A 17,605-nucleotide genomic window follows, 5' to 3' on the forward strand; every position below is an offset into this window, starting at 1 on the left:
TGTGGTAGTGAATGTAATGAATGCAGTAGAATATTCGAATACCTACTTCAAATCTGAGGGGTTCTAGAACTGACTACATTCTGAAGTGACGTCACATCGAAAAGCGATAAAAATCGGAAGAGAAATCGGATAGCTAACCGATAAAAGGAAACGGAGTCAATATCAAAAGTTAGGAGAGGGCTATTCCACATCGGAATGGCTCAACAGATAGCAAATCAGGTCCTTTATCACTGTGGCTAGAAGACCCGAACGAAAAACTGTCTGTTTCGATTCCTCTGGGAAAATCGGATAGTATTCCGATAAAATATCGGTATAGTGTGACCGGGCCTTTAGACTCCAGGCGCGTAGCCAAGGAGGGGGGGGGGGGGGAGCCGCATTTTCAGCCAAAATTTTCTTGTACGCTTCGCGCCAACATGGTGGCGCTACGCTTAGATAGTTTGCAGTGCCAAATCTACAGTTTCGCCCCTCCCTTGGCAAATTCCTAGCTACGCGCCTGTAAGACTCTCTACAGTTTGTGATACATTAGCATTTATGTTTTCTCCTTTTCCATTGGTACGAACATTACAGGTCACTAGAGGTCATTGCCGCAGACTGAATTGTGTTAGACTAAGTGTTCGTATAAGAACTTCTTATAGAAGAATGATTTGGCCTCGTCGGTTGTCGTTTCTAAAAGTGGCAATAGTTTTAATGAATGCGATGGTCGGTTATTGTAAGAAATGCAATAGGATTGTTGAGTTTAGTAGAGAAAATAGGAGCAGGAGTGAAGGCTAAATTGTCAAAACCATTCACAATATTTGAAGACCTTAAACAAGTCACCACGTAACCTCGTAAGGTTAAGGTTTCTGTGTTAAGCTTAGTTAATTATAGTGTCCTCGGTGGCGGGACCAGATAAGACCCTCCTGATTCTCTTTTCTTTCTACTAAGCAAAACTCCTACCACATCGAGGTGTTTCTTCCTAACCAAGGTCAAATACCGTACTGGGATGTGACTGGTCAATGTTGTGCACCCATGGCAAACTGAGGCTGGAGAGGGTTACTAAAACGATTGACAATTGCGTTAAACATAACGAATGACAATATGTTGTACACACTTAAAAATTGTGTTGACTAAAACGAAAGACAGTGAATGACAGCACAGACATTTGCTTCAACCGGATATCACAGTTAAAGCCGAGTGGACGCGAAGTGCGTGGCTTAGAGATCTAGTAAAGTACGGACAAGATACAAACGCATTTTCAACCCAAATTAATCGTGGATATATCAGTTTCAAACATACCAATTATCCAGCACCTAACAATTACTTCAGTTATCTTTCTATATAAATCTACAGAGGTAAATGTTAAAAGCACAGCACTCAAGCGCATTCTCGCAAAACTTTCCCTGTGGTTTCTATCGATCCGTAGATCCCACCAAAACCCTGCAACCACGTAACATGCGATTTTCCTCAAATCATTTTTGCGTAGAAAACCAATAACCGCATTTACTCCACTCCGTTAATCATTCTATCTCTTCTCACCATCGTCCTTCGTTGTCATTTGGTGTCATTCGCGAATGATACATAACCCTGTACAAAGTCAATTCGGTCATTCGCTGTCATTCGTTTTAGTTTGTCCCATCTGGAGACCAGTGAAAATATCCAAAAACGTACCGCAGTAGCCTACCGTAGCCGCATCATTATCTCATTACAAAGTGAAAGTATATTAACGGGGTTCAACTAGCCGAGCGCTTATTTTTTTTTTTTAATAGAGCAGGTATATGCCAGCATATTTCAGGATCAAAGTGGGGCAATTACAAGTTGAAACAAATGCTGCACCCCGAAAAAAAATAGAACACGAACGAGTCAGTGACAAAGTAGATGTTATACGAAACCGCCCCCCCCCCCTTTCACCTTTGGACAAGTGTCTACAAAGCTAAAATCATATAGTTCTAGAGGTCATCGCAGTAGCCTTTAGCTCCAATATGAATGTACCAATAATTAGGAGCACCATTACTACTACTACTTAGTCAACCATTCAATACAGGCTACATGGCAATCCATGCAATATATTTGAACTGCGTAGCCAACAAGCTAATTAAACTGACTACAGTTACCTCTCCACCATAGACGACAATGCTAGATAACCTTTGTGTACCCGTAGCCGTAAGTCTAGTTTTATAATGATAATATATATATATAGTATTAAATAACGCTCCGGCACAAACAATTTCTTTTAATCAGAATATTATCCACGGGCTGTATAACCCGGCCTCTATCACTCCAAACAACACACTTAATTGGCCCTATACTATACCATCCATAGAAGTTAACCACAATTTTTATGCCTAATTCGATGTCGGGAGCTGGAGCCTACGCCGTGACGCTCCTTCGGTCATCTCACGTGGTTATGGGCTGATGTTGGGGTGATACCGAACGAAAAGCTTACCCTCCACCATTCCCCAACAAGGGGACATAAAATGCTACACATGAAAAGAGGGTATATTGGCTTTTATATACACTTGATCTCAGCCGAAAGGCAGAGAAGGTACGTCAAGATGGTGCCGCCGACAAGAAGTGACTTGTTGAAAGTTCTGTTGTCTTTATCAGTCGGTGAAGTCAACAGACCGATTGAAAGCACTGGCCCGCGGCGACATTATAGTTTTGTGTATCGATCACATCGATCCTATACCCTGGCGCGGGAACGCGGTCAGCTGGTAGTACATCTCATCGACAAACTGCGGTGAGTAGAACGATACTGAACAAAAGCTACACATACGTGCATGTCCCGCCATGCCAAAAAAAAAGTTACGTGATGTTAAATTATTCAAGGGACACGCATATCGATAACGTACCAGCCAAGTTTTTCTTACAAAACAAACTTACACCAGAACGCGTCATATATAGCTATATGGAGGGCCAACTTTTCTATAAGTACATGGTTATGTATAATTCCACACAACCACAGTTTTCATGCAAGGAATGATCATGTCAAAACTGAGTCCACACGCAACCCGCATGTTGACCGTTTCTGGTATATTCTTCCATGTAAATGATAAGTTCGCAAACACGGCAAATAGATGTTGTATTTCACTTATACAGTTCTACTGAAAAGTAAAGCAACAACAAATTATAATATCATATATTTTTGGAATATGATTGTGTGAACGACGTACACAATTGGGGTATATCCAGTATACCACACAATGTCCGGTCAGAATGCTGGATGATTTTTAAGACAAGTTACATATAATGACCTTTCAGGAGGACCAGGACCCACATTAAAGCGATTGTGCACACATGTGCTCAATATCATTACAATGATGTCCACCGTGGCTACTATAGGAGCACCATTACCATTATGTCAAGCTCTCCGAGTAGCTCAATCCGAGGGCAAACTGCAATTGGTCTGATAGAGGGCCAACCATGCAAAAATAAATTGTAGTAAGTTCATCTTCCTTAATTGTTGATTTCAGGAAAATTAATAAATTGTATCCTATACCACTACCGAAAGAAATGATGACTGCCTGCATATGGCATCGAATGCCGACATCCCCGTTATCAACACTTGATGGTTGTTGATGGCAAACGTGTATAGGGTCGTATTGAACACTGAAGAATTAAGATCTACCAATGTCCGGCATCATTGACTAATTATCCATTGATTTATAAACTCTTTTTTCTTCACGTTTGGTCCCACCTAACAAAGAGCAAATGCGGTCGTTATTTCTGGAAATCGTCGTGGCGTTTCACCTCACCGACTCCCAGCATGCAAGTTACCAAACTTAACAAGAGTACCGAACAAAAGACAACATTTGGGATTTAACTTCAATCGATATGGGTAACAATTTTAAGATCATGCAACCACTTACCAATAGCCTGGGAATTATCAGGCCATGTGACCAAACAACGCGCCATCTCTCTCTCTCATTTATTCCCGGAATAGCGTGGGTATATGCGGCCTTTGTATGATATAGCTGATAGTAAGACGTTGGCCTACGTTGTTACTGTGTTAGTTCCTGGTAAACATACCTCGGTGATTGGAAAGAAATTGCAGCGGGACCTGCCACTTGAGAAGACGAATACAGGAAAGATTCGTATGTTTTTGATTTATGATAGTTAAAAGTATCTGTGATTCCTACGATTAGTTTAAAAGGAATTGTAACACAGTCTAGCTTAGTCAAGTATAAATTGTCTAGGCTATATTTGACTAGCCTAATTTACTAACCGTAGTTTCATAATCATAAATTGAGTGTTCATCGCTTCTTTCACACGTTTATTAGTATGTGTAAAAGTAAAAGGCCTGACGTTTCGATCCTAGCAGGATAAGTATAACAGTTTTCTAACAGTTTTTTTCCCTTGACGTTTATTAGTACTATAGTAAAAATAACTTGTTCAAACATAATATAGCAAAAGACCTTCCTTCAAGGCTTTAGTCAATATTGGCACAGGAATACAAAGGGCTAGACACATCCTTCGGTGAAAGGTTACAACATTTGTGAATCAAAGCTATGCCCTAGCCCCATTATCTAAAGCTTGAAAGGTTATGGCCATCTAGGCTACTGTAGTAGGCTACTCTTGCTTACTCAGTCAGAGGCAAATAACCACAGTAGCCCATCTGAGACTGAGAGGCTCATCAATCCATAGAGGAACCTACTTGCATCCAGGACCAATCTAAACAGTGAATCATGTGGAGTGTTATTCTATCATATTTTGCCTAATTGTAGTGTTTAGGGCTGCTATATACACAAGTGATTTAGAAGCATTTAGAAGCAACTTGCTAAATGCCCAATTCCCTGCATCAACATAACCTCTGACTGTGAAGAAAGTTTATTCTGTTTTTAAAATACTAAAAGTATCGAGAAAAGTACAAGATGGCTTCTAGTACTAGGCAAAGACAGTACTTGGCCTAAACAGAGATAATTCAATAAATTATTCTTTGGTGAATATACTTTTCAACTTGTTCAATAATGGGAGGCTCAACTGCCGCATACATAATGGTATACAAGGCATGTATAACTAATTGACAATTTGGGAAAAATCCAAAAAATTTTGAATGGATGGTTGGGTCAATATTTTTAAGTAAGAACCCCATCGTTATGTTAACAATGACCATTCTTTAAAAATGGTAATAGAAACTTGCATATGAAAATAAACCAGTATGTTGAATTTCTAGCCAACCACAGTCTAAATATTTAGATATATCAATATCCTGCATGTGCTACCAGAAATACTAAGATTATGTTACATTCAGACATGATGTTTCAGTTTTGATTTTCGTTTTTGGATTGATGTTATTGTACAGATACAGTAAGCCAGTACGGTAGTTCATGATGGTTCGTCGTTCCACAAGAGTTTCTCGTACCCCTAAGAGGTTTGCATATGGCAGTGGCTATGAACCCTACCCAACAACCTCTTCTGCAAGAGCAGCCTTGAAGAGTGAAGGCAGGCGAATGGTCCCAGATGTGCCACTGTTGATCCCAAAAGCTCCTGAAACTGGTATTTGATAGCCTTTGCTTCTCATTTCTTTCTTCGAGTTCTGAATCCACATTAATACTTTGATGAGAGGATAATGCAGAATATGAATAATCAGTGGTAATGAATGAATGTAAGCTTAACAACTCCTGTTGTCAAAGTTGAAAGTGTAGTCCAATCAAAACTGAAACAATGGAGTAAATACAAAACATTTCTCAGTACAGTAGTTGTGTATATGTCATCATGCCTGCATGTTCCATGTCCACTTTGATACACAAGATATATAAACTTTAACACATGAAGATATCTTAAATATACCTGGTTGAATTTGACCTTTCGACTGCCTCGAGATTCATACATAATAATGCTAATCTCTTTGATTTGTAAACAAAAGATATTCCTTAGAATTTATTCCCGCAAAATTGAAATGTGAAAATTTCTCTGCTGTCAGTAAGAGTAGATTCATAACTATGATTCATTCTTTCGCTTCAAACAGAGAAGCAGCTGAAAGTGATATCTGTGGACCTTCTCGAAGAACGTAACGGCAAGGACCATCACACCGACCAGTATGAAGTTGAGCAACTGGTCCTGCGAAAGGGACAGGCGTTCCATCTTGATGTGGAGTTTGATCACCCTTATGATGCCTCAACTGACACCATCTGGCTTGAAATGCTCATGGGTAGGTCTCTGACTTCCTTTACCCCTTCTGTACTTGAGTGGCCGTCTCCATAATTTAGCATATATATACTTGTATATCTTTCCATGATAACTTTTTGAACTGATAAATGAAGAAACACCATGTAGGTCTTTATTTATTTTATTTTTTTATAGTCCCCAGTTTGCTTGTCATTTATGGAGAACATATTTGTTGCCTCTAGATTCAAGATGTTTTGTCCGTCAGACAATATCTAGAATAAATCACCTCAGAGGGAGACTTTAGGCAGAATGATACAGGCTCACAGTCCAACAAAAGAAGACAAAAAAAAAAAAAAAATTGAGTTCACTGCTAATTACAGTTTTTAAGGTATTCAGCCTTTAAATGTATATGTTAAACCTCACCTATCAGCAGTCTTTTTCTTGCAATTGTATTTAAATTTTGACAGAGGATTGCAAAGTTATTTATAGTAGTATTTAAAGAAGAAACATCTCTATTTTCACATTTTTTATGGTTAAATGCAATCTGATTAACTGTCACATCAAGCACTGCCATACAATAATTGAAAGTACTGGTGGCAATTTTTTCCTTCGGCGGTTTTAAAACGATGGGTCTGTGTTTTCTCTGCCCTTAGGGTCGCGCCCTAGAGTCTCCTCGGGTACCAGGATCGTGCTTCCAACCAAGAAAGGTTCACCAGCTCATGACGCCTCCTGGGTTGAAGTTTTGAGGTCCTCCGGCAACAAGACATCACTGAAGGCTTATCTGGAATCGGATAGCATCATTGGACTCTTCGATTTGGTCGTTTGCACCGAAACCAGCGGAGAAGATGAATACCGCTACGACGTGGAGACAGATGTGTATGTTATCTTCAACCCATGGTGTAAACGTGAGTATTTTCATATTTCATGAGAATGGTTTGACTCTGGATAACTCTCACGCTTATTGGAGAGACTTTTTCTTCTTGCAGAAGGTTGGAAACATTGCCAACAAGAATGACTTGTTTTGTAATCCTGATGTGTGCTTAACTGATTTGTATCCACACCTGGTTAATAACAGTTAGGTTTTTATCTATGTTTGTCAATATACTGAGTAATATTTTGTGATGAGAAATAACAGAACCCTAATAATGGCTTTCTGGGTTTCATTCATTGCACTGGGTGATTTTAAGAATTTATTATCTGTTGCTTGCATAAGTGACCCTCATTATAATCCTCTTAACATGTTTGATCGTTTAACATTAGTTAGCTCTCTGGTGTGTATCTTTCTGTTTGTCTTGTGTTGTTTAATTTAAATTATACTGGCAACCTGCCAATTATTCTCTGTGTCCATTAATGCTCCAACATAGCCCATGATATACGTTAACTCTCTTGTTAAAGTTGCAAGTTATTTTATCAATCAGATGTATTTGCTTGACTCTACAGATGACGGCACATACATGTCAAATGACGCAGAGCGCAAGGAGTATGTCCTCAACGATGAAGGAGCGTATTTCTATGGGAGCAAGGTCCAGATCGGAGGCGCTCCGTGGTACCAAGGACAGGTATGACGTTTGTTGCAGCTTTCCCATCCTTTATGTGAGACCACTATTGGTGCTTAATCTTTTTATTTCCCCCTTGTATCATGAAAAATGGTGTTTTGGAATGGTCCATTTCTCATTTCGTGGTCTTGTTTTCAAGTTACATAAAACTATAGGTGTTTGTGGAAGCATTTCTATACATGGAGCTAGTGACAGCTTAGCTTTGAATGCAGGGTGTATATATTTACTAATATGCTTGTTATGATGTTTTTTTTTTTTGGTCAATAGTTTGAACCAGTTGCCATAGAATGTGTCTTCCACCTCCTCAAGAAATCTGGGTTGACTTTCTCGTACTGGAATTCTCCTCCTCATATTGTCAGGTCTCTATCTGCACTGGTAAGTCAAATCTTGCTTTTTTGTGGGGGGGGGGGTGCGGGTGCGGGAGGGGGTGTTCATAAATGTGAGATGCAGGTTATGTTTCCAACTATTACAACAGAATAGAAAATGTCACGAAAAAGTCCAACCAGAAGAGCTATCACATATCAAAACAAATTTTCTCAATGTGTTAGTTTCAAGGCAGGTATACTAACGCTTTGCACAAAGCTAGAAATGAACCTAGCTTTTCACAAATCAATTGTAGTACTGTTTGTTAGTTTAATTAAAATGCAAAGGTTGGATTCCAGCTTAGTTCCAACTTTCAGGGAAAGCAAAAAAGATACATAGCATTCACTGCACCTGTGACTTGGGTGAGTACAGGATGTGGGGGGGGGGGGGGGGGAGGAGGAGTGGATTATGGCGAAATGTACTTACAGTAATGGATTAACAATTTCATCTGGTAACGCATTAGCAACATGTTATGGGCAAATAGTAAAATTACCAGAAGAAATAGTAAAAATGTGCAGTTTTTTGTTCACAGGAAAGGTCCAAGGTAATTTTGTTTTCTGATTTGAAGCCAAAAAAGTTGTGAACCTCCGCAGTGATACACAAAATGTGAACAATATATTAATTTAAACTGCTCTTAAAGAAAACTATTTGCTTAATGAGGGACCTGTGTTAACAAGTTTACAAAAAGAAAAACAATAAAACCAGAAAAAAAAACACTCAAAACTGAGATGATATGATTTTTTATTTTCGCTTGATTTTATCGTCATGGTTATATCAGATCAACAGTCAGGACGATGATGGAGTTCTTGTAGGCAACTGGAGCGGTGATTACTCTGATGGAGTGGAGCCGACTGATTGGACAGGTTCCATCTCCATCCTCAAGGAGTACATGGAGACTGGCAAACCAGTCAAGTACGGCCAATGCTGGGTCTTTGGCAGTCTCTTCACCACTGGTAAGAAGTCACTGCGGCATTGAAACTTTTGATTAACCTGTCCATCTTTGCAGAAGACATTACATTTCATGTATATTTGGTTATACCACATGTCAGTTATTCGCATTTTGTTTTGCATGTAAGTTTGTGCAGTATTCTTGTTTCGTAACATTCATGTGCAACCTTTTAGTGCAAGGGCCATTTTTTAATAGATCACAAACATTGATGTGCCAACGCAGTAACATTTATAAATACATATTTGGTATTTTGACAGTTCTGTGTCATTAGGGAGCTTCCCAACACATTGTGGTTTTATCTATGATGGCCGTCTTCCAACTTAGGTTAGTCTAATTGTAGTTACTGGTTAGTCTAATTGTAGTTACAGGTTAGTCTAATTGTAGTTACTGGTTACCTGTAGCCTAATTGTTTGTCACAGGTTAGTCTAATTGTAGTTACAGGTTAGTCTAATTGTAGTTACAGGTTAGTCTAATTGTAGTTACAGGTTAGTCTAATTGTAGTTACAGGTTAGGCTAATTGTAGTTACAGGTTAGGCTAATTGTAGTTACAGGTTGTAATATTAGTATTACACTACTGTCCTTGGTGTGTAGAGTGGAGGCTACTTATAAACTTAGCAAACTGCTGTTATGTAATCTAAAGCTTTCAGTGTATCATTACACCATATAGTCATAGTTTACAATAATGTGTGTTTAACTCATGTGTCCTGTATAGTTGCTAAATACTTGCTTGTTCTTAGCATTTCCTACGATTCCCTTCCAGCAATGCGAGCTATTGGTATCCCATCGAGAACAATCACCAACTTTGCATCTGCCCACGACTCCGATGCCAACCTAACCCTTGACTACCATTTTGGTGAGGACCGCATGTCATTGCCAGATGAAGACGAAGATAGTATTTGGTAGGTCATTCTTTGGTTCTCCCCCACCCCCTCCCCCCCCTCGCCACTGAATCCTCTCCTCTCGCCACCCCTCAAATGAAAAAAGTATATATATATTTCTCAAGTCCCATAAGCCTGCATATTGTGCAATGTGTGACTGTTCTCTGTGAACAACATTTTTTTAAAAAGTTAGAAGACCACATCACATATTGGAGTCGGTCTGGTTAATGCTAACCGAACTTAAAACTGGTTAAGTTTTGATCATTTGTGGTCGTATGCACATATAAACACTTTACGACTGTTCCACTACAATCTAAGATATGACATTCACAAGTAGCATCTGGGAGCATGGAGTGAGGACGTCAGCATGGAGTTGGAATGTCTGGATGGAGTTGGGGCGTCAAATGTAGTCAGGGTTACCTTTGGATTTCCCTCCCTTTTGTATCTGAAAAACAAGAACCCAAAGATAGTTAAATTTAGGTAAAAAATATAGACTTTGATGTACATATAGTATGGACCAATTTGCAGTGGAAATGAATTTTCAGTGGTTTGAATTTGTGATTAATCAGTAAAGCTGACCACTGGAAAGACCTTGGGAAAACGTATCATGTTTCGGTCATCCTACTTTCCTTAACTCCTTTCTTTCCTTGCTTTCTGCATATACAATGGGAAATAATTGAAGACCACCATATTCACAGTGACACGACAAAAAATGAATTAAATTTTGGACCACCTCATCCTTATTGACACAGTGAAAAATATTGAAAACGGCAAAACCAATCGACACCACCATATTGGTTTCCTGCGGTTAAAATAAGTTGACACCACCATATGCAGAAGTAACTGGCAGATCAATTCTGCACAATGATTCAAATAGTGCTAAACTAGAACCGCTTGACAATTTGACAGCGTAACAAATTGGTTCAAAATGTATGCCATAGATTGTTCACTTCTTTCCACACTGCCTCTCTCATTCACTTCAGCTCGATAATGATAGACAGTCAAATTATCAGTTGTTTTTGTTAGTTTCAGTAAGTTCTGATATATCATGATGTTTCTTTCACTGTTTGTTTCTATGCATCTATTAGGAACTTTCATGTCTGGAATGATGCTTGGATGGCTCGCCCTGATCTCCCCGAGGGGTACGGGGGATGGCAAGCGGTGGATGCCACTCCGCAAGAAACCAGTCGAGGTATGTGGATGGTCGTGTGACGACCATTTTCAAAAGATATCGTTCTGTCAGTGAAGTCTAGATTTAAAATGTTTTAGGCTGAACTGTGTCAGTGTTTTGCATGTAGTAACGTCACGTAGAGTGGAAGGGAGTTATTTCCGTTGTTCTCTACCTGATGTGGAGATGCCCCTTTTGAACTGCACACACCAGAAGCCAACAACATTGAGATTCATTTGCAAGATATCAATAGCATTAAAGTTATCTCAGCAAAGTTGCTGTGAAGTCAGGTATTTGACGCTACTGGGTGCAGGATGCTATAGCCCTCTCACTGCCCTATGTTTGACACAATTCCTTAACACAGGTTATTTTCCAATCATGTTGTGAAATTGGTGGGAACATTCATTGACCGTCGGGTAGTAGAAACAGAGTCTTTTTACTTGGTTACCAGGTTCATTCAGGATGGGACCAGCTTCACTCAGTGCCATCAAGCGAGGTCACGTGTATCTGGACTACGATACCAAGTTTGCATTCGCCGAGGTCAACGCAGAGACCGTATACTGGACCGTCTTTGACAACCGCAGAACGGTAAGGATGAAATTTTACTCCGAACTTCGGCTCCTTCAGGGACTCCGTTGATGAATCTTGAAATATGTATCATACATCATATCCCTGGGCATGTATGATGTAGGGTCACATTTGGGAAGGAGAATATAGTTTAGTGAATTGCATCGAGCATGGCCATTTTGATATGAATAAGTAGTTAAGTTTAAAATGTAGAAATGAATCTTTTTCGTTTGCACTAGCTGTATAATTTGTCCCATATCCCAGGCATTTTGACTTGCTATTCCAGGTGCAATTTTCGATCGTCAGTATGTCACATCCGTCCTATTTATGTCCCTGTTATGTCTGCTAAGGACATACCAGATTTCCAGATGTGTTATATATATGTCATGTTTGTTTTCTTGTCAATGATCTCCATCTCGGCTGCTTGGTATTTCGTCTGTCACTCTCAAAATTCAATGCGAATAAGCTTTCTTTCTTGGACACTTGATTTTTTTTTTTTTTTTTTTTTAGCCACCAGAGGTAATTACTGTAGATTCAGACAATGTTGGAAAGTACATCAGTACTAAGGCGGTTGGCCGCATGGCTAGACATGACATCACCGACCAGTATAAATTTAGCGAAGGTAAGACCAATAGAGCTGGAGTTAGCTATGATAAGTTTTTATACTTCGCTGCCATACCCCCACAGTGTTGGTAACCCCCCCCAAGGGTGTTGGTAAACCTGGGTGTCTCATGGGGTCGGTAAAAACATCACCCTTGAAATTGGAAAGTCAAGCCAATGACAAATAGTGTTAGCAATATGGTAGTGCTTTGTAATGCTTGGAGTCTTGCATCCACAGAAGGCAACATGGCAATGCATTTTAAAATTGGATTTTTTTGGTTTTTTATTTTGGTTTTTGTCCCTCCTCTGTGAGAATGTTAGCAGTGGGTTGGTCATTAAGATATGTCAAGTAACATTACAACATAGTAACATTATTGTAACCAGATCGATTTATTGATTTTACTGTACTTCAATGGTGAAAGCTCATTCTTTTGTGCAACATTGATGTGTCCAAAGCCACACTACAACAATATGCTATATTTTAATTAGAATCCCAACATATCAGGAACACTGTTTATGGTTAAATCAACTTCTGTGAACTTTTGTCTGTGTGTGTGTGAATCACATTTACACATGAGTTTATTCTATGGGTTGTATTTCCAGTCCAGTTATTTAGCTATCAAAAGTCTTATTGGCAGCAGACCAGTTATAGATAATTGTTGAGCTAATATAGTTCCAGACATAAGCACAGTGAACGGTCACTCTCTTCCAGGAACCCAGAGAGAACGTATGGCTGTGCTCACAGCTAGCAAGTACGTCAAATCGGCCAAGAATTTCATGAAGGACGTACCAAAAGACGTGTCCTTTAGCGTAGAGCTGCCCAGAGATGTAATCATCGGTTCGGACATAGAAGTAACCGTCCGTGCCACCAACAACAGCAGCAGCTCTCGGTCTGTTCCAATATCTGTCTCGGGTAGCACCGTCTACTATACAGGAGTCAAGAAAGCAACTGTGGTTTCTTCCAAATACACATTGAAGATTTCTGCTGGCAAAAGTAAGTCTTGTTGTGTTGGACACATAAGACCAGACTGAAAGTTTAAGCCTCGCATGTGCAAGTAGTGTTAAATTGAAGCCCTGGAATTTTACCTTGTATCTTGCTGTAACCAGAGGAAAATCTTAGAAGAATATGTTTACTTCAAGCTTCAGTTTTTGTAGGTTTATTTGGTAAACCAAAATATGTGCTTTAGCAATTTTCAGATAAATTTAAGTTAAAGGATATTCCCACAAAGGATCCTGATCTGTCCCACTATATGTGCTCATTACAATACTTTTACAGAAGTGTCCAAGTCTTTCGTTAATTGTTTGTTTGTTTTCCTCTGTTACCCATTGTCTTCATCTTTTAACCAACTTCCACCTGTAGCCGAAGACTTTAAGGTTACCTTGACTGCAGAAGAGTATTTGGGTTCACTGACAGAGTTTGCCGGATTTGTTTTTTTCATCATGGGAATGGTCTCGGAGACCAAACAGACCTATAGCACCCAGAGGGATTTTGTTCTTCAGAAACCAGAACTAAGCATTGAGGTAAAAAGCCCAAGAACAATTCCTTCTTTTTCTTTCCTTTAGACCCCCTTTTTCTTACTGCTCATCTCTTATCATGATATTTCTATTCTGCCTCCATATCCTATATGGTTAGTATATTTGCTTCTGTTTACATACACGGTGATATGTTGGTGAGATGTGGCGTTGCACACTCTTCTTCCCACACTTTGTGAGTCATGTTGTAATTTCTCGAGAGTTGCTGGCACTCATCAAGCTCTATGGTCTAAAATCACCCAATATAACACCTTGTGAATTTCTTAAATGTTTAAGAAATACTTATGGACGAGGTGAAACCAGCTGCAGTAGTTATCAACCCATCATTGTCTTGTTTTCCCAAACCCACAGGTGGATGACAACCTCAAAGTTGGAAGTCCATTCAGCATATCGGTATCTTTTGAAAACCCTTTGAAGTATCCTCTTGTGGATTGCCGTTTCCGAATTGAAGGACCAGGAATCGACGGCCATAGATTGGAAAGTTTCAGGTGAGTTATATTAATTTTAAGTTTAGTATTACTCAAAAGAGTTTTGTTACGGTAACGTATGTCAACTATTTAATACAAATGCTTCTTCAAGGAGCTCTTTCCTTGAGAAATTCAGGACTTTCTGAGTTTGAAAATGCTTTGCCTGCGTGTGTGTCCTTGTGGAGTAAGTTTATAAAGTAGTATGGGAACTAATGCTAAAACTGACACTCTTTGGACTCACGCTTGGAGTCATGTGTACCAGTACTCATAAATTAGGGGAATTCCTAGTACTTTTGCTATTGTACTTGTACAACAAAGTCTGCTAGCATCACACATGTGCACTTGAACGCACCTTTAAGATATCTTGTCAGGGAGTATGGTTAAAAGGCGTGTGTGGATGCATAAGTTCATTCCTTAGACTGTAATTTAATTTCAATGATCTTTTTGAATTCTTCCAGACAAGTGAAACCTCATGAACGAGTCGCCCACCGTATCAGGCTAACAGCCAAAAGGTCCGGCACCCGAAGTCTTAATGTGACCTTTGCCTCCAACGAGATAAAGGGCGTGAAGAGTTCCATCTCTGTTTCCGTGGCGGAGTGACCGGTGGGAAACACCAGGTGGGCTCGAGGTCACCGTGACTATTCGGTAGTTATTTTCTTAATACTCCCATGGTGGTTGTCCAACTATTCCATTGAATTTATTCTTCTCGTTAGTGGTAAAGGTTAACTTAAGTTTTTGATTCTTTGCAAAAGGCAAAGTGAATCTTTGTGATGGTGATGGCATGTGTGAGACGTATGTGTGTGTGTGTGTGTGTGATACCATTTCTTGTAAATTTTCAAACTAAAATAATACATGGTGGTGAAACTTCATATTTTGAATCTGAATTCAGCATAATGAATAGAAGCACCCCATTGTTAAGTCTTGTACACATGGTTCCTCTAATAGCAACCCTGTTGTTGTTTTGAAAATGTCAAAGGTCCTTTGAGGGCACCAGAGGTCAAAAGAATGAAAACCCTGTAATCTCAATAACTTCAAAATCATAGCTTGCATGAACTATATACTTAGTGTGTGGATTCACCACAGTTAGCAGAAGATAGAAGAATCTGCATTAAGTTCATATGAGGACACCAGATGTCAGAGTCTGAAAAACCTTGTAAGGTTGATAACAAAGTCAAACCTTGGATGAACTTAATACTGAGAGTGTTGCTCCACCTCATCAAGCACAAGATGTGAATTGTTTTTTTCTGTTAGCAGATGTTAGCAGATTCATTATGCTGAATTGTTTTTTTCTATTAGCAATGGTCACTTTGAGGTCAACAAAGCTTAAAATTTTGAACACCTTGTCAAAATGATCACTACAAAAGCTGAACTTGTATTAACTTGAATTTTTTTGTTATGTAGATAATCCTCATTCACTTGGTTAAATTTGTCTTCACATAGTTTACATCATATTCTCATGTACTGTAAAATGAAAGGAACATCACAAAGGAATCACATAGCCGGTTGGCTTGCTGGTTACTTTGTAACCTTAATGGTGCTCAGACCCACCGATTCTACTGCTGATATGCAAGCAAGTTGACATTGATCATCGCTGAGTTACCATCGCTACTCATCGCTGAGTTATCTTTTGAATCTTTCGAAAATCAAAGTTCCATTAAAGGGTGTCTCTGATAAAAATTGTCGTCAAATAATATCTGTAGTGTAATAACTAGTTGTGGTTGAACACATTTTTCCGGCTAATGAGCCGTTTTGTATCAGGATTATAGTATGGACCAAAAGCTTCAGACACAGCACACTGCTTTGCAAGTTTGAAGTCAAATTTATTTTCACACGAAAAATACTTTCTGCCTATCATTAGCTCCATTTCATAGAATTCCATGTGTAAAATTTCTTACTGACTTTAAAACCTAGATCTTTCTCTTTGCATTTTGGTGGAAAATTTACAAAGTGGTTTTATATCCCCGTCTCTGTAGTCTTTTTTCTATTACCCTTTTTTACCCTTTCTTTTTTTGGAATGTCAATGTTTTCTTTGAACCGTGTTAAGGGTGCCATTTCAGTTCCATGGAACTAACATTTGTCGTAACATTGCTTTTGTTAATGGTATTAAAAACTTGTTTTGGCAGAGTTTTCTTTAAAAAAGAAAAAGAAAAGAAAAAAGGACATTTGATAGTTTTGTATGTTACTTAATCAAGTAAATTGTTATCCTTCCCAGAGCTGTCAGTCTTTGGTAACAGAAAATTTATCCCTAAGTTTTGTTGGAATTTTTTCATTTCTTTCTTCTTTTGATATATATGAACATCAAGCAAGATTTCATTCGTCCAATTTTTATCTAGAAACTGAAAATTGATGCCTGCGCCTTTCCTCTAGTATCAAAGTTCTTGCCCCTTTTTACGCAAAAATTAAAAAAACAGATTTATATTTGGCCTTGTCCTGGAAAATTTTAATGGATGGCTGGCTAGCAATCCACACATTTTCTTTAAAAGTCCAAAGAAATTAATATTTTGGCCATGCTGAACTTTTTTATGCATTTAGCTCATCTGTATAGGGCAGTGGCAGGTTAAAATAGATTTGTAGTTTAAACAAGACAAGTGGGGTTTCTTTCTATTTCTCACAATTAAGGAAATTGCCAGCAATGAATAGTATCAGCGAGTAGTTTTGCAGAGACAACTTTCACCATTGTCATGGCAACATGATGTTGCCATGGCAACATGATGGTACATAGATTTTATAAGCATTTAAGTTCAACCTGAAAAATCACACAACTTCAGAGTTTTCCGTGTCATTTTAAACATTTTCTTAATAAGAGATTCTTGATTAGATTTCTTGATTAGATTACCTCACAAGTTAGAAAATACCAGCAATGACATGTAGAAATTTGTTATGATGCAACGTTTTCACATTGCCATTATATTAGTTCTTTATCATGTTGGAATGAAGCTTTAAAAACTTACAGTAATGCAAATTATGTCCACCCGAAATTTTGTGCGGCTTTTAATAAATAACAATTGCTTGAATAAAAATGTCTCCACTTGTTTCATTAGTGTGGTCCTATGCTTACCATATTTCATCTGAATAACATATATCAGGCAGCCTGTAGAGGATCAGAGGAAAGGTTTTCTCATTCACTTGTCTTTGTAGGAAAATATTTCCAAAAAGTTATTTACCTCACATCTGGAGAAGAACAGTTATTTGAGCTGCTGTTGTTGAGAGCTGCTGTTATTGACAATTGCATTCCTGTGCTTTTTTTCACCTTTTGTCTGTCTCACTTCAGCTGAACTTTGACCCCTACCCCAAAGTTTAACAGAAGTGTCAAATAAAATGTGACACAGTCAAATGCAAAAACTTTCTTTAAAGCTGGCAGAGAAGTCTGCATCAATCCTCAAAATTGATGTGACCTAGATATGGTTGTTTGGACTTTTTTTTTTTCCTTTTCTGGAAGC

At 38.7% G+C, this 17,605-nt stretch overlaps 1 protein-coding gene across 1 annotated transcript; it reads left to right on the forward strand.

Moving 5' to 3' along the window:
- The first annotated feature begins 3,892 nt into the window (after nt 1-3,892).
- LOC139979377 (protein-glutamine gamma-glutamyltransferase K-like) lies at nt 3,893-17,185 on the forward strand. The gene is made up of 15 exons (XM_071990110.1): nt 3,893-4,070; nt 5,279-5,472; nt 5,945-6,127; nt 6,738-6,989; nt 7,525-7,643; nt 7,908-8,015; nt 8,782-8,956; nt 9,713-9,851; nt 10,919-11,022; nt 11,450-11,586; nt 12,076-12,187; nt 12,878-13,159; nt 13,526-13,686; nt 14,050-14,186; nt 14,624-17,185. The coding sequence occupies exons 2-15, from the start codon at nt 5,304-5,306 to the stop codon at nt 14,763-14,765; spliced, it is 2,220 nt and encodes a 739-aa protein (XP_071846211.1). The 5' UTR covers nt 3,893-4,070; nt 5,279-5,303; the 3' UTR covers nt 14,766-17,185.
- Nucleotides 17,186-17,605: the final 420 nt, after the last annotated feature.

The sequence above is a fragment of the Apostichopus japonicus genome, chromosome 14 (assembly GCF_037975245.1).
Source record: "Apostichopus japonicus isolate 1M-3 chromosome 14, ASM3797524v1, whole genome shotgun sequence".
NCBI lineage: Eukaryota > Metazoa > Echinodermata > Holothuroidea > Aspidochirotida > Stichopodidae > Apostichopus > Apostichopus japonicus.